The 21,925-nt window shown below is 45.4% G+C and overlaps 2 protein-coding genes across 2 annotated transcripts; one reads left to right on the forward strand and one right to left on the reverse strand.

The window, feature by feature from the left end:
- The first annotated feature begins 420 nt into the window (after nt 1-420).
- Nucleotides 421-8,162, forward strand: LOC139366691 (tumor necrosis factor ligand superfamily member 10-like). Its single transcript, XM_071104374.1, has 6 exons — nt 421-614; nt 2,059-2,199; nt 3,892-3,937; nt 4,279-4,395; nt 5,536-5,780; nt 7,486-8,162. Exons 1-6 carry the CDS (start codon nt 498-500, stop codon nt 7,693-7,695), a joined length of 876 nt encoding a protein of 291 aa, XP_070960475.1. The 5' UTR covers nt 421-497; the 3' UTR covers nt 7,696-8,162.
- A 1,003-nt stretch (nt 8,163-9,165) lies between these two features.
- On the reverse strand, nt 9,166-15,295 carry LOC139366940 (E3 ubiquitin-protein ligase MSL2-like). The gene is made up of 3 exons (XM_071104723.1): nt 13,824-15,295; nt 10,385-11,727; nt 9,166-10,290 (listed from the first exon to the last, which is right to left on the reverse strand). The coding sequence occupies exons 1-3, from the start codon at nt 13,963-13,965 to the stop codon at nt 9,988-9,990; spliced, it is 1,788 nt and encodes a 595-aa protein (XP_070960824.1). The 5' UTR covers nt 13,966-15,295; the 3' UTR covers nt 9,166-9,987.
- Nucleotides 15,296-21,925: the final 6,630 nt, after the last annotated feature.

Here is a 21,925-nt window from a genome sequence, read left to right on the forward strand (position 1 = left end):
AAATGGGGGCCCCGACCAAAAAAAAACGCCCGAGCACATATTGAGGCCAGATGTTTAAGATACAGAACTGAGAAACAAGGTCCATTTATTAACCAGACACAAAAATCCTGTTTCTCTTTTAGAATAGAACAATGGAATAATAAAAACGTAATTTATTGACACGTATTGATACGTCTATGCCTACAAAGAAAGAAGTGCAGATGTTGGTAGGCCGAACATAGATAGATATGTTGCCTATATCTATGTAGAAAACTGACTTCCTAGCGTAATAATAATTGCATTTCAGGTTTGGTTTATTTTTTAGCCAGAACCGAAAGTTCCTCCAATACTTTTTCTTCACCGTGGCTATGCATGCTGTCCTGACAATGACTTCCCCTCTCCTCCCTCTGCCTCTCACTCTTTGCTGGAGGGAGGGGGAACAGAAGTTAGCTACCCTCTACTCCGTTTTTGTTCTGGAACCGGAGCGGAACAGAGAAGGGCGTGAGGCGGTGTTCGGTATGGCGGGAGGCTCAAGCGGCGTCTCATTTCTCGGGGTTCTGCTGCTCGCTGCGATTCTGGTGCAGACCGTGGCCGTTACTGTCACCGTGCTATACTTCACTAATGTCCTCAACACGGTAAGAACCGGGTGAAAAATAGGGGTAGCAAAAATACACTTACCATACAAGGTCGCTTGATGGAGCTTGGATATTGCACTTTTGTGACTATTCCATTGGCTCCATTGTTTCGGGCAAACTAAATGATGTATGTTGAAAGTATTTGAAATTCATTTGATCCAGGCTTGATACGGGTTGTTTACCTTGTGATTATGCGATGTTGTGCTGTGCTGTGCCAAATCGCACACAGTCGGAGAAAGTAGTTCTGTTCCAATAAAGCTTTTGCATGAAAACTTGTTGCTCTGCAAATTATTTCCCTGACTTGTTTGTTGATTGTAATAAAGATTGCCTACGTGTGCAGCGAACGCTCAGTGCATTCTGTAAAATAAGGAGTGTTTTGTATTGTAGTGATGTGATGTGCCCTGGGAATAAGGAAGTTCTATGCAGAGAACTGCAGAAGGTTAGTGCTGTCTGGAATCCTTGGGATGTCCCTAGCCTAAACCCTAACCCCTACATTACACCTTAACTTACTCTAACCCTAAACATTTTAAAGTTAAACTTCAATGGGGTAACATTAGTTAGGACATCCCACGGATCCCGGAGAGCAAAATATTGACTGCAAGAAAACTTTGTTGATATGCCAATTATCCAATTGTATTGTTTTCTTATTGTTTAACCTTGTTTTAGCAGGGAACATTAAGTGTATTCTTAGTGCATTGTCCAAGTGGTGTTGAAATTGTAAATGTTTGACTTTTGTTAGGCTCTTTGTGTTCTCTCATGCAGCTGTGTAACCTGGATTATTTCCATAATGATTGAGCAACAATGCTGACTCTCCCTCTCTCCACTTCCCTATACTCCCTCTCTCTGCTTCCCTGTACTCCCCCTCTCTCTGCTTCCCTGTACTCCCCCTCTCTCTGCTTCCCCATACTCCCCTCTCTCTGCTTCCCTATACTCCCCCTCTCTCTGCTTCCCTATACTCCCCCTCTCTCTGCTTCCCTATACTCCCCCTCTCTCTGCTTCCCTATACTCCCCCTCTCTCTGCTTCCCTATACTCCCCCTCTCTCTGCTTCCCTATACTCCCCCTCTCTCTGCTTCCCTATACTCCCCCTCTCTCTGCTTCCCTATACCCCCCCTCTCTTCTATGTCTGTCTGTCTGTCTGTCTGAGTGAGTGAGTGGGATCAGTGGTTATGGCTGTTAATCATTACCAACCTGTATACAACAGGAAACTGAAACCTAAAGAACAGCGACAGAGAGATGTTATGAAGACGTGTACAGACAGACACTCCATTTGAACATGGCAATATTCCTTTGATTACAGTGTAACTTGAGGAAGTGAAGTAAACAACTGTTTATGATGCAGTGTTCTCAACTCTGGTCCCCCAAGAATCCCTAACAACGTTAGCCTACACTCTTTGTTGTTCAGTGGAAGGAGGTGTGTAGTATTTAATTGTGTGTGTTGTTCAGATGAAGGAGATGTTTGCAAGGAGCAGTGTGTCGTGTCTGACACGGGCCGACCTCAGAGGGGGACACGTACGCTCCTCCACCGAGGGGAGAGGAGACCCCTGCTGGCAGGTCACACAGCAACTACACATCCTCATAGAGAAGGTAACACACATCCTCATAGAGAAGGTAACACACATCTTCATAGAGAAGGTAACACACATCCTCATAGAGAAGGTAACACACCCTCATAGAGAAGGTAACACACACCCTCATAGAGAAGGTAACACGCATCTTCATAGAGAAGGTAACACACATCCTGATAGAGAAGGTAACACACCCTCATAGAGAAGGTAACACACACCCTCATAGAGAAGGTAACACACACCCTCATAGAGAAGGTAACACACCCTCATAGAGAAGATAACACACATCCTCATAGAGAAGGTAACACACATCCTCATAGAGAAGATAACACACACCCTCATAGAGAAGGTAACACACACCCTCATAGAGAAGGTAACACACACCCTCATAGAGAAGGTAACGCACACCCTCATAGAGAAGGTAACGCACACCCTCATAGAGAAGGTAACACACATCCTCATAGAGAAGATAACACACACCCTCATAGAGAAGGTAACACACACCCCTCATAGAGAAGGTAACACACACCCTCATAGAGAAGGTAACACACACCCTCATAGAGAAGGTAACACACACCCTCATAGAGAAGGTAACACACACCCTCATAGAGAAGGTAACACACACCCTCATAGAGAAGGTAACACACACCCCTCATAGAGAAGGTAACACACACCCTCATAGAGAAGGTAACACACACCCTCATAGAGAAGGTAACACACACCCTCATAGAAAAGGTAACACACACCCCTCATAGAGAAGGTAACACACACCCTCATAGAGAAGGTAACACACCCTCATAGAGAAGGTAACACACATCCTCATAGAGAAGGTAACACACACCCTCATAGAGAAGGTAACACACCCTCATAGAGAAGGTAACGCACACCCTCATAGAGAAGGTAACGCACACCCTCATAGAGAAGGTAACACACACCCTCATAGAGAAGGTAACACACACCCCTCATAGAGAAGGTAACACACATCCTCATAGAGAAGGTAACACACACCCTCATAGAGAAGGTAACACACACCCTCATAGAGAAGGTAACACACATCCTCATAGAGAAGGTAACGCACACCCTCATAGAGAAGGTAACACACACCCTCATAGAGAAGGTAACACATACCCTGATAGAGAAGGTAACACACACCCTCATAGAGAAGGTAACACACACCCTCATAGAGAAGGTAACACACACCCTCATAGAGAAGGTAACACACATCCTCATCGAGTAGATATCCGCCTCGCAGGGGTCCCAGGTCTTCTGATTGGACGGAGGGGCTCCATATATAATTTACCATTATCCACAAATCTAGGATAAGATTACTCACCCTTAATCCTAACCTTAACCATTAGGGGGGAAACGCAAAACTGACCAAAGATCAACAACTTCACTCGCCTCAGAAGAGTTTCAGACATACAATGGGGTCTTTGTAGTGCAGTCTGGGATGGGATCCACTGTGGTTTAATCAGCACTGGAATGTACTCACCTGGCCAGAGACACACTCACACACACTTTTTTCTAGAAGGTTTTGGCTTTTATTTGAAATATGTTAAATAAATGGTACTTCTCTTCTTTCTCTGTCTCTCTGTCTCTCTGTCTCTCTGTCTCTCTGTCTCTCTGTCTGTCTGTCTGTCTGTCTGTCTGTCTGTCTGTCTGTCTGTCTGTCTGTCTGTCTGTCTGTCTGTCTGTCTCTCTCTCTCTTCAGTCTTTGTCTCAGCGATATCAGAGGGAGATCTCCTCAGCAGTTAGAGGTGAGATAATGACCTGTCTGACCTATAGAACTAGGGCAAAGAACTAGGGCAAAACGACACCCTGTTCCCTGTCGGACTGGGATTTGCATTAGTAAAGCTAACATAGTAATAAGTAAGCAAGCCTTGTTCAGAGGGCAGGAGTGAGGAGCCTACCTCCAGTTTCTGTAGCGTGAGGAGGCTTGATGTACAACTTCCAGCTATGGACAGGACGCTAGTAAACCACTACATACAAGTAACCTTTAATGGGAATGTCCATTTTACAAGTTCTATGTTGTTATCCCTGACTGATGTTTGACTAGGACTAGGACAACTAGTTGATGTTCTAGCTCTCTCTCTGTCAGATGAGGTGTCCAGGGTGTTGCCATCACTGGTGATGGAGGACCAGGCTCCTTCTCACCCCAAAGTCGCTGCCCACGTCACTGGCAGCTTGGCTCCCAAAGCAGAGAGGGAGGGAGGAGGTGAGACCTATTTCAATGTTCACCCTTCAAACTCTGCAACTACGTCAGAGACACTGTGTGTGTGTGTGTGTGTGTGTGTGTGTGTGTGCGTGCGCATGTGTATAACCCTGTGAAGCCTGGTGTTAAGAGTTTGATGAATGCAGGTTAGACTCTGGGGTCATGTGTCTCACACCTGTGTGTGCTATGTTCTTCAGGTGTGCGTGTGTACACTTCAGAGAGAGGGGAGAGGAGAGCTTCAAAGTGATTACATATCACTGCAGTAATTAGTAATACATACAGTAAGCAGTATGTGTCTCATGTGAGCTTTTAACCCAGTGGTAGATCTGGTAGAATGCACCAGCCCTGAACAGACTGACAGCTCGGTGTGAAGTGTTCCATTTATAGCCCAGGCCTAGTCTGTAGACATACAGTACTTTATTGTTTTGCCATTTAGGGCATCTTATAACACACTTTCAATAATATCTATTGAGGGGATTGAGGCCATTTACAGTTAGTGGACAAAACGTTAAGAGCATCTACTCTTTCCATGCCCAGGTGAATCCAGGTGAATCCAGGTGAAAGCTATGATTAATTTGTTCAATCTACATCTACAGTGTAGATGAAGGGGAGGAGACAGGTTAAATAATTATTTTTTTAAGCCATGAGACATGGATTGTGTGTGTTCCAATCAGAGGATGAATGGGCAAGACAAAATATTTAAATGTCTTTGAATAGGGTATGTTAGTAGGTGCCAGGCGCACCGGTTTGTGTCAAGAACTGCAACACTGCTGGGTTTTTCACCATCAACAGTTTCCCTTGTGTATCAAGAATGGTCCACCACCCAAAGGACATCCAGCCAACTTGATATTGGAGCATTGGAGTCAACATGGGCCAGCATCCCTGTAGAACACTTTCGACACCTTGTAGAGTCCATGCCCAGACGATTTGAGGCTGTTCTGAGGGCAAAAGGGTGTTGCACAATATCTTCCTCATATTGCGCAACACACAATATTAGGGAGACGTCCCTAATGTTCCGTATACTCACTGTCCGTAGACTGTCTCCACCAATTATATTGTATTCTGTCTTAAGACCTAGCTCTGTCCAACTCCTGACCCTTGATCCTGCCTACTATTGCCTTTCTCCTTCCTGTCTGGCCACAGGTTCCCCGGGGCGGCGTGTGCAGGGGCAGAAGATCTCTTGGTGGGAGGGGCATAATGGGCTGGCATTCCTTCAGGAAGTCCGATTGGTTGACGGGGAGCTGGTGGTGCCTCGCCCAGGACTCTATTATATCTATGCCCAGACCTACTTCAGACACATCCACCCTGAGGGGGAGGAAGAGGAGGAAGAGGAGGAAGAGGACAGGGAGCAGAGGGGGAGACCCATGCTGCAGTATGTCTATAAGAAAGTGAGTTCACGGTGCCACGGTCGTGTTCAACATTTGTCCTATAAGAATGTTTGTTTTTAACATTTTGGATAGCTACAGTTGAAGTCAGAAGTTTACATACACCTTAGCCAAATACATTTAAACTCAGTTTTTCACAATTCCTGACATTTAATCCAAGTAAAAATTCCCTGTCTTAGGTCAGTTAGGATCACCACTTTATTTTATGAATCTGAAATGTCAGAATAATAGTAGACAGAATGATTTATTTCAGCTTTTATTTATTTCATCACATTCCTAGTGGGTCAGAAGTTTACATACACTCAATTAGTATTGGGTAACATTGCCTTTAAATTGTTTAACTTGGGTCAAACATTTCGGGTAGCCTTCCACAAGCTTCCCACAATAAGTTGGGTGAATTTTGTCCCATTCCTCCTGACAGCTGATGTAACTGAGTCAGGTTTGTAGGCCTCCTTGCTCGCACACGCTTTTTCAGTTCTGCCCACAAATGCTCTATAGGATTGAGTTCAGGGCTTTGTGATGGCCACTCCAATACCTTGACTTTTTTGTCCTTAAGCCATTTTTCCACAACTTTGGAAGTATGCTTGGGGTCATTGTCCATTTGGAAGACCCATTTGCGACAAAGCTTTAACTTCCTGACTGATGTCTTGAGATGTTGCTTCAATATATCCACATAATTTTCCTCCCTCATGATGCCACCTATTTTGTGAAGTGCACCAGTCCCTCCTGCAGAAAAGCACCCCCACAACATGATGCTGCCACCCCTGTGCTTCACAGTTGGGATGGTGTTCTTCGGCTTGCAACCATCCCCCTTTTTCCTCCAAACATAACGATGCTCATTATGGCCAAAAAGTTATATTTTAGTTTCATCAGACCAGAGGAAATTTCTCTAAAAATTACAATCTTTGTCCCCATGTGCAGTTGCAAACCGTAGTTTGGCTTTTTTGTGGCGGTTTTGGAGCAGTGGTTTCTTCCTTGCTGAGCGGCCTTTCAGGTTATGTCGATATAGGACTTGTTTTACTGTGGATATAGATAATTTTGTACCTGTTTCCTCCAGCATCTTCATAAGGTCCTTTGCTGTTGTTCTGGGATTGGTTTGCACTTTTTGCACCAAAGTACGTTCATCTCTAGGAGACAGAACGCGTCTCCTTCCTGAGCGGTATGACGGCTGTGTGGTCCCATGGTGTTTATACTTGCGTACTATTGTTTGTACAGATGAATGTGGTACCTTCAGGCGTTCTTGGCTGATTTATTTTGATTTTCTCATGATGTCAAGCAAAGAGGCACTGAGTTTGAAGGTAGGCCTTGAAATACATCCACAGGTACACCTCCAAATGACGTCAATTAGCCTATCAGAAGCTTCTAAAGCCATTTCATAATTTTCTGGAATTTTCCAAGCTGTTTAAAAGCACAGTCAATTTAGTGTATGTAAACTTCTGACCCACTGGAATTGTGATACAGTGAATTATAAGTGAAATAATCTGTCTGGAAACAATTGTTGGAAAAATGACTTGTGTCATGCACAAAGTAGATGTCCTAACCGACTTGCCAAAGCTATAGTTTGTTAACAAGAAATTTGTGGAGTGGTTGAAAAACAAGTTTTAATGACTCCAACCTAAGTGTATGTAAACTTCAGACTTCAACTGTATATGATATCGTGAGAGTTTATGGAAGGTAGTTGTAGTGATGGTGCTGTCTCCTCCACCAGGTGTCCTCCTATCCGGTACCCATCCTGCTGATGAAGACAAGCAGGACCTCCTGCTGGTCCCGGGACTCCCAGTTTTCTCTGCACTCCGCCCACCAGGGGGGGCTGTTCCCATTGGCTGCCGGAGATCACCTCCTCGTCACCGTTAGCAATGCCTCCGCCATCGACATGGATGAGAGGAGCAGCTTCTTCGGGGCTTTCCTGGTCAGCTAGAGGTCAGGGGTTCGTCTCTATGGTGACTCAGAGGGCTGGAACCTGGGATACACACTGTTTGGGAGCCATGTGTGTGTACTGACAGACAAATAATTTGAGAGCTGTGTGTGTGTGTTGTACAAAGCTTTAAGCTCTGCGACCCTGCTGGACATGTGAGCGGAGCTTGTGTGGTTATCCAACCACACCCAGGTGCCTAGGATCCAGCCTTCGCTCATGGCTCATCCAATGAGCTGTGTCCAAGGCCAGCAGGCCTGTGTTGATTGGATGAAAAGCAGCTGAGTGGCGTGAGGTAGGGGTTCAACATCTGCTTTAGAACTTCATTGGACAAATGACCAATAATCAACCAATGAAAAGTGAGGGGATGATTGTGAATAAGTCGTAGTACTCTTTTCATCCGTCCTAAAAGGATGAGTCTCCTTCTCCTGTTTGTCTGAACGCAGATGATTTTAATGTAAATATGAACATGGGGTGTTTTGGTTCTGTGTTATAACTGTATGGACATTGAATGTTGTTTGATTGTAGCCTGTCATATTTTTAACACAACCCCAAGCTCTCACCTGAGTAACACCGCCTGCGACCACACATTCAACACAGCACTTTTTCACTTTGTTTCACAGTATAGATGTTTCAGGCCATGACCCAGGAGGCCTACTGTACTGTAGCCCAGACCCACTGTCACTGTGGGAACCAGTGTTAGGGTAAAAGATTTACCGATTCTCCCGACAGATGATGGACTGATATATATATCCATAGTTACAGACAAGCGGAGAGGTCTGGGCAGGGTTACCAGTTAACCCGCCTCACGCAGGGGGGGGTTGAATCATTTTACAGTTCGTTCATGACTCCTGTAGATATTATGTGTGTGGCCGTGGAAGTGACCATGGAGACACACACTAAATAGGTTGTTGATGTTCATCGGGGCGGCAGGGTAGCCTAGTGGTTAGAGCGTTGGACTAGTAACCGGAAGGTTGCGAGTTCAAACCCCCGAGCTGACAAGGTACAAATCTGTCGTTCTGCCCCTGAACAGGCAGTTAACCCACTGTTCCCAGGCCGTCATTGAAAATAAGAATTTGTTCTTAACTGACTTGCCTGGTTAAATAAAGGTAAAAATAAAAAAATAAAAAATAAAAAAAAACTTGTGCTCGAGTCCAACTGCTCTCATGTTCATGTGGAAAACATGTCTGTAAATGTGCACAATAAAGACACCAAAGAAACTAATACAGGCTACCATTGCTTGTGGTCATGTATAGCAGTAAGCATTCAGTACCATTCTATCGCAACAAAACAGACTTGGGTCAAGGCGTCTTATGTGTGGACATTATATCAAGCATCTCACGCCACCTGCTGGTGGGTACATGTTACTGACTACTAGTGGTCATACTAAAGACTGCAGGTGACCTGACTCCACAGGACAAAGGAGGGTGGAGGTATGCATTGTGCATGGTAAGTCATGTGAAGCAATTTGTGTAATGTGAATTGTGATTATTTTATTGGACTTTAAATACTCTAATTTTGCTTTGGTGTAAGTGTCAAAAAGAAACAACACAACTTGGGTTTTGATTTTCTTTTTTGTGGAAATATGTTCCATGTATATTACAGGTTTTTAATGCCCGAGGGAAACAAAACGACAGCTAGCACTAATAGGACAGGGACATCATTTAGACAGAACCGCCCACACCGGATTTGATAGGCTGACAGTTGGAGTGGGTGTGGCCCACTAGGTTAGGTGACATCCAATAAATACTGCAAATGTTTGTTAATGTAACTTATAAAATATATCATAAAACATCCTCTTAAATGGAATTTAATAAGTTCTGTGTACAAAAACAAAAGTTCATAAATTACAGTCAGTCTACTGATGTCGGTCTGTGGCTGAGTCCTATCAACAGGCCTAGGGCCTGTCAAATGGCACCCTTCCCCCATCTAGTGTACCGAGGCCCTGGCCAAAATAAGTGCACTATCTACGGTACCACCCCCCTCTGACACACAGCACAACGAGCCCATCGCAGGCCAACACGTCATGCCCTACACATCACCGATAGTACAAAACAAAACTTCTAACCCTCACAAAATAAAAATCTCTGAACATACAGTAACGATATCCCTCTTCCATCCATCTCATCAGTACGTAAGACCAAAAGCACGTTCCAGGCGCTGTATGGAGAGTGTATATGTGTTTCTGAGTAACACTCCCTCTACCGCCTGTCACAGTAGCTGCCTTATTCTCAACCCCGCCCCTCCAGGTCCATCTGCACAGCCCATTTGTCAATAATGTCCAGGGAGGGCGGGTCTTCAACAGTCAAACCTCATGTCCAGCGAATCATCATACCCCCTGTCCTCATGTCCTGCCCCCACCCCGGACAGGAAGGACACCCCCGTCGCTCCTGTTGCCGTGGTGATGAGCTGGTTGCCGTGTGGGGTGTTGCTGGTTGCCGGGCTACGCAGGGCTGCAGCTGTGATGGAGGTGAGGTTGATGCCGAGCGTGAGCCGTGTCTGTTCTAGAGCCTTCTCTGGAACCGCAAACGCCTCCAGCTTCTTCTCCCCGTTCGCCATGTAGGAGTTCTGGCAGCCGCGGCAGATACAGTCCAGACATGCCTTGGAGGAATATGAATATTATTTACAATCAGTGAACTACAGATAGGGGAACACGGATTTCAGACCAAGCCATAGTAAATCTATAGTAACTCACCTTGCGGTTGGAGTAGCAGGGGCAGCGCTGCCCCCTGCAGGTGAGAACAGAGGGGTTCTGAGTGGCTCTCCCACACTTACAGCCCTTCTTCTCCACCGGCTTCTTGTACAGGGGCTTGGAGGGGCTGGGTGGGTGAGAGAGAGGGTGAGCATGGCTGTGGGGGGGCAGGCGGTCACGGGGCTGGGCGCGGGGCTTGGGGACTCCCTGCCTGGCCTTGGTGTAGGCCTTCTTAGGGCCCCCGTGGTGCTCCAGACTCTTCTTCAGGACCTTGGATGACACCAGCATTGTCTTACCCACCTTGGGAGGCCCTCCATTCGGCACGGGCGCCAGGTGAGGCGGGGTGACGGCGGAAGGGAGTTTGGGCTCCCGTTTGACAGTGGCGGTTGGGAGGTGAAGGGGGTTGGTGGCGCCCAGGGGTGGGCCTCTGAGGATGGTGGCGATGGGGAGGGGCTGCACCTTCTCACTGTCACTCTCAGAGCGTGAACGCTTGCGGTGGCAGTGAGGGGGTAGGCGGGGAAGGGCAGGGGTGGGCTGGGGGGGAGGCAGGGGAAGTCTAGGGATGTTCTCTGGGGGGAGGGAGGGGGTTAGGCGAGGGGAGTCAGGGGTAGGAGGGCAGTAAGATCCGTTGTGGGGGGGTACAGAGGGATTGTCTGGCTGGTCAGGCAGTTCAGGGTTGGGTTCTGGCTCCAAGGTCCTAAGAACCTCCTCCACGCTCAACAACAGACCTCCGCCATGTTTATTAAGCTCCTCCCCAAATGTGCTAATGTTACAAAGTCCCACCTCCCCACTACCTACCACGTCAACACATACAGGTAGCTCCTCCCCCAAGCTCTCCTGCTTCAGGACACCTCCACCTGTAGCTAAGGTAATAGGTGGTGGCAAGTCCTGATTGGCCAGGCCGTTACAGTCGTGAAGCCCGTTAACCCCACCCACAGGGATAAGCCCCTCCTCCTGGCTCTCCTCTGCAGGCAGAGCCTCAGTAGGTCTGAGGTCAGAAATTGAGGGGGCCGTCGGCGGAGACTGGCTCGCCAAATCCATAGTGTCCTCCCCTTCCTGCTCGCTTTCGGCCAATGACAGGCCCTCGTTAAGAATGGCGAGGAGGTCGGGCGAATCACTGGCTGCGCTAGCAATGTGCGGGGCGAGAGGTGATTGGGCGATGTAGAGGCAGAGCTTCCTGTAGCAGTGGACCAATAAGGAGAGCTGCCTGTTCTCCTGGAAGCGGGAGTAGTCTTTACACCAGGAACAGGACGGCTTGAGCAGCATCCTCTGGCCCTTACAGCCCCGACACACATAGTGCTGGCACTGGGAGTTAGTGGGCGCTATGGGGTCCTGCAGCAGGTTACCTGGAGAAGAGAATCATCTTCAGTCATTTATGCTAAGACAAACATTTATCCTTTATTCAACTGGGTGAGAACAGTTGAGATATAAATCACTCCAACGGCAGCATTACAATTGTCCATACAACATAACACAACAAACCATAAACAGGAGCCATAATCATCATTAATAACGAGTTGATGATATGTAGCTTAGCAGTGGAATGATGATAATGAGTACTGAGGTGGTGGGCTATATATGAAAGTGATTCATTCAATTGCTCTTCCGCTCTGAATATTCAACTGTAATGAAGTGAGCACAACACCAAAGCAACAGCATGTCAATTAAGTCAACGACATTGGTTTTGAATAAACCCCTTTGTCATATATATATAGTATAACATGGTCCAGGTAGAAAGTGAAGAGGGTTCATATTCTGTTAAATGCATACTTCAACCGTTTATAAAGCGGTAATATTCAAAGAGGCGGCTCAACACTGATTGCCTCTGCAAGGCTTGATGACTGCTGTGCTTTGAGAGCAGCTTCCTTAGCAACAGTGGTCGTTAGGGATGGCAGCTGAGAGAGGGGGCTCACGCTGCAGATGGAGGGAGTTCCATTTAGAAAAACAAAAACGCCTTGGATATAGGCCATGTTGGATGCGTCCTCTACCCAGCGGCTGCAGCTCCGACTTCAGTCATGTTTAGTGGGCCAGTAACCGAAAGGTTGCTGGATCGAATCCCAGAGCTGACAAGGTAAAAATCTGTCCTTCTACCCCTGAACAAGGGAGTTAACCCACTGTTCCCCGGTAGGCAGTGTACCGGTACTGAGTCAATGTGGAGACTATATACAGGGGGTACCGGTACCGAGTCAATGTGGAGACTATATACAGGGGGTACCGGTACCGAGTCAATGTGGAGACTATATACAGGGGTACCGGTACAGAGTCAATGTGGAGACTATATACAGGGGGTACCGGTACAGAGTCAATGTGGAGACTATATACAGGGGGTACCGGTACCGAGTCAATGTGGAGGCTATATACAGGGGGTACTGGTACCGAGTCAATGTGGAGGCTATATACAGGGGGTACCGGTACCGAGTCAATGTGGAGGCTATATACAGGGGGAACCGGTACTGAGTCAATGTGGAGACTATATACAGGGGGTACCGGTACCGAGTCAATGTGGAGACTATATACAGGGGGTACCGAGTCAATGTGGAGACTATATACAGGGGGTACCGGTACCGAGTCAATGTGGAGACTATATACAGGGGGAACCGGTACAGAGTCAATGTGGAGACTATATACAGGGGGTACCGGTACCGAGTCAATGTGCGGGGTAGAGGTTAGTCGAGGTAATTTGTACATGTAGGTAACGTTAGGTGACTATGCATAGATAATAAACAGCGAGTAAAAACGTCACCCCATTGAATGAACCTCGTGTATAATCATCACTCCCACCCCACACAAAAAAAGGACAAAAACACCAGTAGTATTCTTGACTGAGCTAGTGCGGCTGCTCGGCTTCCTTCCTGTTCAGGAAGGGGCTCGGCTCGAAATGCATTTTAAAAGACTGCGCACGCACCGTCTCACAACACAAACATGCCCCCCCACTGACAGAGTCACGAGGGCACCGGACAGAACAAAGGACGTTGAATGAATAAATAAACATCTGACAAACACTCGCTTCTGTTCTGGCTGTGCAAATACATGTACCTGTCCGACAGTGATTTAGTTACACATGGGGTGGAGCAGCTGGATGAGGTTAGCTACCTAGCTATGAAGAATGGGGATGTAGCTAACCCGTGCAGTAGCTAGCTACTAGTTTGATTTTATTCAAGCAATTCGGTCAAATCAGCCAGTTTAAGACTGGATCAGTGTGAAGCTATGGAATACATTGAAATGGATCGCAGGGAGACGTGCAGTAGCTAGCCTAGTTAGTTAAAGTAGACATCCACGCCGTCGGGTAACTAGTTTCCCCGACATCCAATGGGAATGGGGGTGTGTCACAATGCCTGGTGTTCCATGGCGGGGATACAGCTAGGCCAGTTAGGTATAGTAGCTATATGGATATATACAGGGGAACCGACCCCCCTTAAATTAATACTACCGATGCACTTACCACATACGAGGCAGGACAGTGACTGGCGAAAGAAGGGCAGCTGCTTGTAGAGCTCCGCCAGGGCCCGGGGGTCGCGAGGGTCGCACTGCAGCACCGAACGACACGCGGACACGTACAGAGTGGTGGCATTCACCGGGTTCATCTCAACAGCCAAGGGACGGAAACATCCAGTCCGAGAAAAAAAACTAACGCGCAAACACACACGCACAGGTCCTCCGGGGAAAGTCCTGTGGCTCACGTTTAAATGGAGAAGAGGCCCACAACTCCCTTCTCGTCCGTTCTATTATTGCCTAAAGGAGGATGGGAGGGCATAGATGGGTGATGTAGCTAGCTAAATACTAATGGTGCTAACCTAGCGTAGCTTTATCGCCAAAATAGTGCTGGTAAGATCGTCTATGCACCAAATAGGTAAATGTGTGATACAGCTAGAATGTAAGTTCGCTGCAAATCAGTTAAACACACAGGTATGAAGTCTGTTCGTGGTAGCATGGGTAGAACATTACTGTATTCATAATCACAACCAATTCATCTTTAGCGTTTTCCTCTTTTCCACGGCACGAAATATGCCCAAATGATCATCATGGCATAAAAATAAAACGGTTAATCCCATTAAGTGCATACATACAAAAATAAATCTCGAGCAAATGAATTAATCAAAGCCCGTGCACTTGTCTTTCACACAATCCGTGGAGCGAGCAGCACTCGCTGGTCGAGTTATAATTCAACAACAATACAGTCACTGGTGTGGTGGCGCTCTTTCTCCAACTCCGGCCTCCAATTATACACTGTTAGGCACCTTCGTACCAAATTCAAACAGAGCTGCTTTGCTAACGTTAATAGTGAAATCTTATTCGTTTGTTCTCCCGCATTCCTTCCTTATTCGCATCTTCCTCAGATTTTTAGCTAAAGTTGGCTCCTCGACTTCTGGCCTGCATATTCGTGGCACGTAGGCAGTGATAGTCAGCAAGCAGCACGCTCAGATTCTGTTGTTGTCCGCGGTTCATGGCGGATACGCTGCAAAACAAAACAGGCCGCCTTGGCTCCCGCTAGCGCACGGAGTTAAAGCCAGTTACCGCAGGATAACTAACAAGAGGGGGTAAACTGGAAGAGGTAGTGGAGAATGGAAAGAGAGTATGGAAATCTTTGTTGAAGAAGTAAAATAAGCGCCCGTCAGAGCACCGGAGTATATTTACGCCGGCCGTGCGAGCTTGCACCGGCGGCACCAGGATATCAAGAACAAAAATAGGCCGCTTTTCCTCTTTTTGGAACTAGTCCTCTGTTTTTTCCCTCCTCTCCGATTGAGTATGAGCAAAAAAGCAATCGGTGCGACGACGTTATGTTAGCGTTCGAAGAAGAATAACACTCATGTGTATTATTGGAGTAAGATTGTAACAGTTGTGTGTTTGTATAGCCTGCTGCTGTCGCCAGGCGCGGAGGTTATTCTCCCCTCCCGTTTCCTCCCCGCAGTCAATCAAACAGAGGGGCGCTGTTTCTCACATCTCGCGAGAATAAAATTCTTCTTCGTGTGGTTTTCCGGCAGCCTAGACACTTTCTTCACAGAGTTTCTAAACCCAGAAGCGCAGCATCGCGAGACTTCCGGGAACGCTTGCGAAACAGACCAAACAGGACCAGGTTGGGGTTTGGGGTTCGAGAAATCAATGAGAGAAGTAAAAAATTATTCCTTAGTTGTTAATTTTCTCAAAATCTAAAGGCGCAACATAGATTCAAGCCAATGTTTTAAGTAGTTGAACTTCGTATTACTCCAACCTCGTTAAAGTGACAAACTGACACGTTTTCATTCTCGTGAAAAACAACTTTATATTGAAGGAGTGCCTTTGACTTGACGGCCTGCACATGCGCAGTTTGGCGCGAGAGACCGTTTCTATGCATGAGCTTAGCTAGCCAACATCACCATGACATCGCCTACAAGCAGTGTTGGCCTATCTTCATACTATACTGTCTTTGCTTTCTTCTTCTCCTCTGGTATCATGGCGGTCCGCATACAAACGTTGAAGGTGCATGCCGCCACCTACTGTACGTGTAGTGAATGAGAATAAACCCACCACATACTATGCAAAAATATAATGAATAAAAAAAAAACATCCCACTCCTTCAGCCATACTCCAAATCACACCCCTACACAAGCTCAGGGGCCTGTGAGGATGGAACATTAGTGGATGCTACTTAATACAATGTTTACATACCCTACATTACTCGTCTCATATGTATATGTATATACTGTACTCTATATCATCTACTGCATCTTTATGTAATACATGTATCACTAGCCACTTTAAACTATGCTACTTTGTTTACATACCCTACATTACTCATCTCATATGTATATACTGTACTCGATACCATCTACTCCATCTTGCCTATGCCGTTCTGTACCATCACTCATTCATATATCTTTATGTACATATTCTTTATCCCTTTACACTTGTGTGTATAAGGTAGTAGTTTTGGAATTGTTAGGTTAGATTACTCATTGGTTATTACTGCATTGTTGGAACTGGAAGCACAAGCATTTCGCTACACTCACATTAACATCTGCTAACCATGTGAATGTGACCATTAACATCTGCTAACCATGTGTATGTGACCATTAACATCTGCTAACCATGTGTATGTGACCATTAACATCTGCTAACCATGTGTATGTGACAAATACATTTGATTTGATTTGTAATGCCTCTCCCTGAGTCCCCAAAAACTTTCAGCCGCAATCACAACAATTTTATTTATTAATTTCACCTTTATTCAACCAGGTAGGCCAGTTGAAAACAAATCTAATTTACAACTGCGACCTGGCCAAGATAAAGCAAAGCAGTGCGGCAAAAACAACACAGAGTTACACATGGAATAAACAATCTTACAGAAAATAACACACTAGAAAAACCTGTGTACAGTGTGTACAAATGAAGGATGGAGTTAAGGCAATAAATAGGCCAATTGTGGCGAAGTAATTACAATTTAGCAAATTACACTGGAGTGATATATGTGCAGATGAGGATGTGTAAGTAGAAATACTGGTGTGCAAAAGAGCAGAAAAACTAAAACAAATATGGGGATGAGGTAGGTAGTTGGATGGGCTATTTACAGATGGGCTGTGTACAGCTGCAGCGATCGGTAAGCTGCTCTGACAGCTGACGCTTAAAGTTAGTGAGGGAGATATAAGTCTCCAACTCCAGTGATTTTTGCAATTCGTTCCAGTCATTGGCAGAAGAAAACTGTAAGGAAAGGCGGCCAAAGGAGGTGTTGGCTTTGGGGATGACCAGTGAAATATACCTGCTGGAGCGCGTGCTACGGGTGGGTGTTGCTATGGTGACCAGTGAGCTGAGATAAGGCGGGGCTTTACCAAGCAAAGACTTATAGATGACCTGGAGCCAGTGGGTTTGGTGATGAATATGAAGCGGACCAGCCAACGAGATCATACAGGTCGTAGTGGTGGGTGGTATATGGGGCTTTGGTGACAAAACGGATGGCACTGTGATATATTGCATCAAATTTGCTGAGTAGAGTGTTTTATAAATTACATCGCCAAAGTCAAGGATCGGTAGGATAGTCAGTTTTACGAGGGTATGTTTGGCAGCATGAGTGAAGGAGGCTTTGTTGCGAAATAGGAAGCTTATTCTATATTTAACTTTGGACTGGAGACAATGCCTATTTTCTCAGATGTCCTCTTTGTTTGCGCTGTGCAGTTTATAACCAATGCAATAAACGATACAAAGTCCACCTCTTTAACATGCAACATGTCAAGATCCTGTTGGCGAGTAACATTTACTAGTTTCTCTAATCCAACTACCATGGTTTCTTCAACATTACTCCCTTCTTCCACTCTTCCCAACGTCTCCTAATAGGAGACACGCTGGACAGCCCTTACTCTTGTCACCTTGGTGTCCTTCATCCTAACAGGGCACTTCATGGTTTCGGGCACATGCTCGCCACCACAATTGCAGAATTTCACCTCAACTGGCATACGATACTCCTCGGGTCTACATACAATTGACTCATACAGTGGGGATTTTTTATCAAGTAAATCTTGGTGGGGCAAACTCTCCAAAATGATTTTGGATGAATGTGTCACACCAGCCTTAGCTTTGGCTCCCCCTCCTGTCCAGCTCAGATGTTTAGTGTAGCCGGCCTTCTAGCTGCTGCCGAACCTGCTGCTGGCAAACGCCCTTCACTCATCAACTCTGGAATTGTCTCGTCATCATTCCAACCCCCACTCTATCACTGTAAATATACTCCGTCTGTCATTTGTCTTTGTCGGTCATTGTAAATGTTGCTTGTTGTCCTGAGAGGAATCTCTCCTACTATTGCTTGAGTACTTTATTATTCTGCACTTTGGGTTTCGTCCTTTTAATATTACAGTGCTTTAATAAACGCAGTAGTTCTAAACCTTCGACTACTGCCTACACCTTTCTACACTTGGGACAGCCTGCAAAACAACTACACAACCATGAACAATACATCAATTTCACTATAACAGTGACAAATGGTGCCCACAAGCTGTTAGGGCCTACATAAAGCTGTCCCAACAGCAGTCCCAACATCTTACCACTGCTACACCTGGCTATCAGCTGAGCTTTGTCTGGCAGCGGAACAGTTCATTCAGCCTCATTTACTGCCTTAATACTGTTCAAAAGTTTGGGGTCACTTAGAAATGTCCTTGTTTTTGAAAGAAAATCTATTTTTTTGTCCATTAAAATAACATTAAATACAGAAATACATTAACATTGTTAATGTTGTAAATTACATTTGTTGCTGGAAACGGCAGATTTTTTATGGAATATCTACATAGGCGTACAGAGGCTCTGTCACGAATACCACCGAAGGTGGCTCCCGTTCCTGCTCGGGTGGCACTCGGCGGTCGTCGTCGCCGGTCTATTAGCTGCCACCGATCCCTTTTTCCTTTTCGTTTGTTTCTGTCTAATTGTTTTCACCTGTTCCTTGTTGGGGTTTTTGGATGGGTGTTATTTAAGTTTGTTTTGCCCACTGGTGTTTGTGCGGGCTTGTTGTGTTTGTTACGTTTGTGGTATATCGTCGGTTTTGGGTTTTCGCGGTCCGGGTTTGTGTAACTAGGTTTTGGGTTTGTTTTTGCACCTGTGTTTTAGGGCTTCACCCATGTTTGGACCTGTTACTTGGTTAAGGACATTAAAGCATTTTTTCCAGTTTACTTTGCTCTCTGCGTTTGACTCCTCACCCATCACTCACCCATCGTTACAGGCCCATTATCAGCAACCATCACTCCTGTGTTCCAATGGCACGTTGTGTTAGCTAATCCAAGTTTAGCATTTTAAAAGGCTAATTGATCATTAGAAAACCATTTTGCAATTGTGTTAGCACAGCTGAAAACTGTAGTTCTGATTAAATAAGCAATAAAGCTGGCCTTCTTTAGACTAGTTGAGTATCCGGAACATCAGCATTTGTGGGTTCAATTACAGTCTAAAAATGGCCAGAAACAAAGACTTTCTTCTGAAACTCATCAGTCTATTCTTGTTCTGAAAAATGAAGGTTATTCCATGTGAGAAATTGCCAAGAAACTGAAGATCTCGTACAACGCTGTGTACTACTCCCTTCACAGCGCAAACTGGCTCTAGCCAGAACAGAAAGAGGAGTGGGTGGCCCCAATGCATAACTGAACAAGAGGCTATTCTCTCTCTCTCTCTCTGTCTCTCTCTCTCTGTCTCTCTCTCTCTCTCTCTCTCTCTCTCTCTCTCTCTCTCTCTCTCTCTCTCTCTCTCTCTCTCTCTCTCTGTCTCTCTCTCTCTCTCTCTCTCTCTCTCTCTCTAACACTTTTACACAGGGATTAAAAGCTTCTCCACCCTTGCCTGGATGCTGCATGTGAACTGTGAACCTCATCCATTCTACTGGCACTTTCCTGAATCCTCTCCTTATGTCATTGCCTTCTCTCCTACGGATCAGTGGCTGTTAACAAATGGATATTGTAGGCAAATTCAGTAGGAAAAAAATAGCCTTTAGGTTCCTCATAGTGGAAATAGTGGAATCAGATTGACTAACACACACAGGAAGAAACTGTTTCTGCACAGATGTTGGAGTGAGAAGTGAGATTGTTAGATGCTAAAAAATCATGTGTGTGTCTATGTGTGTTTGATTGTAAAGTGGCTTTCCTCTCACTGTCTGTGTGTGTTTGATTGTAAAGGGGCTTCCCTCTCACTGTCTGTGTGTGTTTGATTGTAAAGAGGCTTCCCTCTCACTGTCTGTGTGTGTTTGATTGTAAAGAGGCTTCCCTCTCACTGTCTGTGTGTGTTTGATTGTAAAGAGGCTTCCCTCTCACTGTCTGTGTGTGTTTGATTGTAAAGGGGCTTCCCTCTCACTGTCTGTGTGTGTTTGATTGTAAAGGGACTTCCCTCTCACTGTCTGTGTGTGTTTGATTGTAAAGAGGCTTCCCTCTCACTGTCTGTGTGTGTTTGATTGTAAAGGGGCTTCCCTCTCACTGTCTGTGTGTGTTTGATTGTAAAGGGGCTTCCCTCTCACTGTCTGTGTGTGTTTGATTGTAAAGGGGCTTCCCTCTCACTGTCTGTGTGTGTTTGATTGTAAAGAGGCTTCCCTCTCACTGTCTGTGTGTGTTTGATTGTAAAGAGGCTTCCCTCTCACTGTCTGTGTGTGTTTGATTGTAAAGAGGCTTCCCTCTCACTGTCTGTGTGTGTTTGATTGTAAAGGGGCTTCCCTCTCACTGTCTGTGTGTGTTTGATTGTAAAGGGACTTCCCTCTCACTGTCTGTGTGTGTTTGATTGTAAAGAGGCTTCCCTCTCACTGTCTGTGTGTGTTTGATTGTAAAGGGGCTTCCCTCTCACTGTCTGTGTGTGTTTGATTGTAAAGAGGCTTCCCTCTCACTGTCTGTGTGTGTTTGATTGTAAAGGGGCTTCCCTCTCACTGTCTGTGTGTGTTTGATTGTAAAGAGGCTTCCCTCTCACTGTCTGTGTGTGTTTGATTGTAAAGGGGCTTCCCTCTCACTGTCTGTGTGTGTTTGATTGTAAAGGGGCTTCCCTCTCACTGTCTGTGTGTGTTTGATTGTAAAGGGGCTTCCCTCTCACTGTCTGTGTGTGTTTCTGTGCCTTTTCTTTTGTAACGTGTGTGTTTAGCAGAATGAGTATATGGAGCTATTATTATAATGTTAAGTCCTATGAATAACCCAGGGGTCATCCTAATATGGACCTCTGTGTGATTATTCATTGGAGTGGGCATGAGCTGAGATTGGAAGGGATGAGTAACTGAGATTCCCCTCTCTATACCTCCACCCTTATCTCTCTCCAAAATGATTCTCAGCCCTGCCTAACAACCTAATAAGAACTCCCTAAACATATTTTACGCAAATATGATAGTCATATCCAACTATGAAATCAAATATTTTGGTATACTGTCTGTAAATAGATACTGACTGTCTATCTTTAATTGTGTGGATTTTTTTGCGAGCTGGACAGTCAAGAAACTGTATAAATGTAGGTCAATTGTCATTTAAACAGTTTCAATTTGGTTTTAGTCAGAATAAAGAATATTGAGTTTGTCATCCCCCCGCCCACAAAACATTTCAAAACAATATGTACAGTACCAGTCAAGTTTGGACACACCTACTCATTCAAGGGTTTTTCTTTATTTTATACCTTGTAGAAAAATGGTGAAGACATCAAAACGATGAACTAACACATATGGAATCATGTAGTAACCAAAAAAGTTTTACATTTGAGATTCTTCAATGTAGCCACTCTTTGCCTTGATGACAACTTTGCACACTCGTGGCATTTTCTCAACCAACTTCATGAGGTAGTCACCTGGAATGCCTTTCAATTAACAGCCTTGTAATTTCTTTCCTTCTTCATGCCTATGAGCCAATCAGTTGTGTTGTGACAAGGTAGGGGTAGTATACAGAAGATATCCCTATTTGGTAAAAGACCAAGTCCATATTATGGCAAAAACAGCTCAAATAAGCAAAAAGAAACGACAGTCCATCATTACTTTAAGACAATCTGAAAAATTCAAAAACTTTGAAAGTTTCTTCAAGGACAGTTCCAAAAACCATCAGGCACTGTGATGAAACTGTCTCTCATGAGGACCACCACAGGAGAGGAAGACCC

This window comes from Oncorhynchus clarkii, chromosome 15 (assembly GCF_045791955.1).
Source record: "Oncorhynchus clarkii lewisi isolate Uvic-CL-2024 chromosome 15, UVic_Ocla_1.0, whole genome shotgun sequence".
In the NCBI taxonomy this organism is placed as follows: domain Eukaryota; kingdom Metazoa; phylum Chordata; class Actinopteri; order Salmoniformes; family Salmonidae; genus Oncorhynchus; species Oncorhynchus clarkii.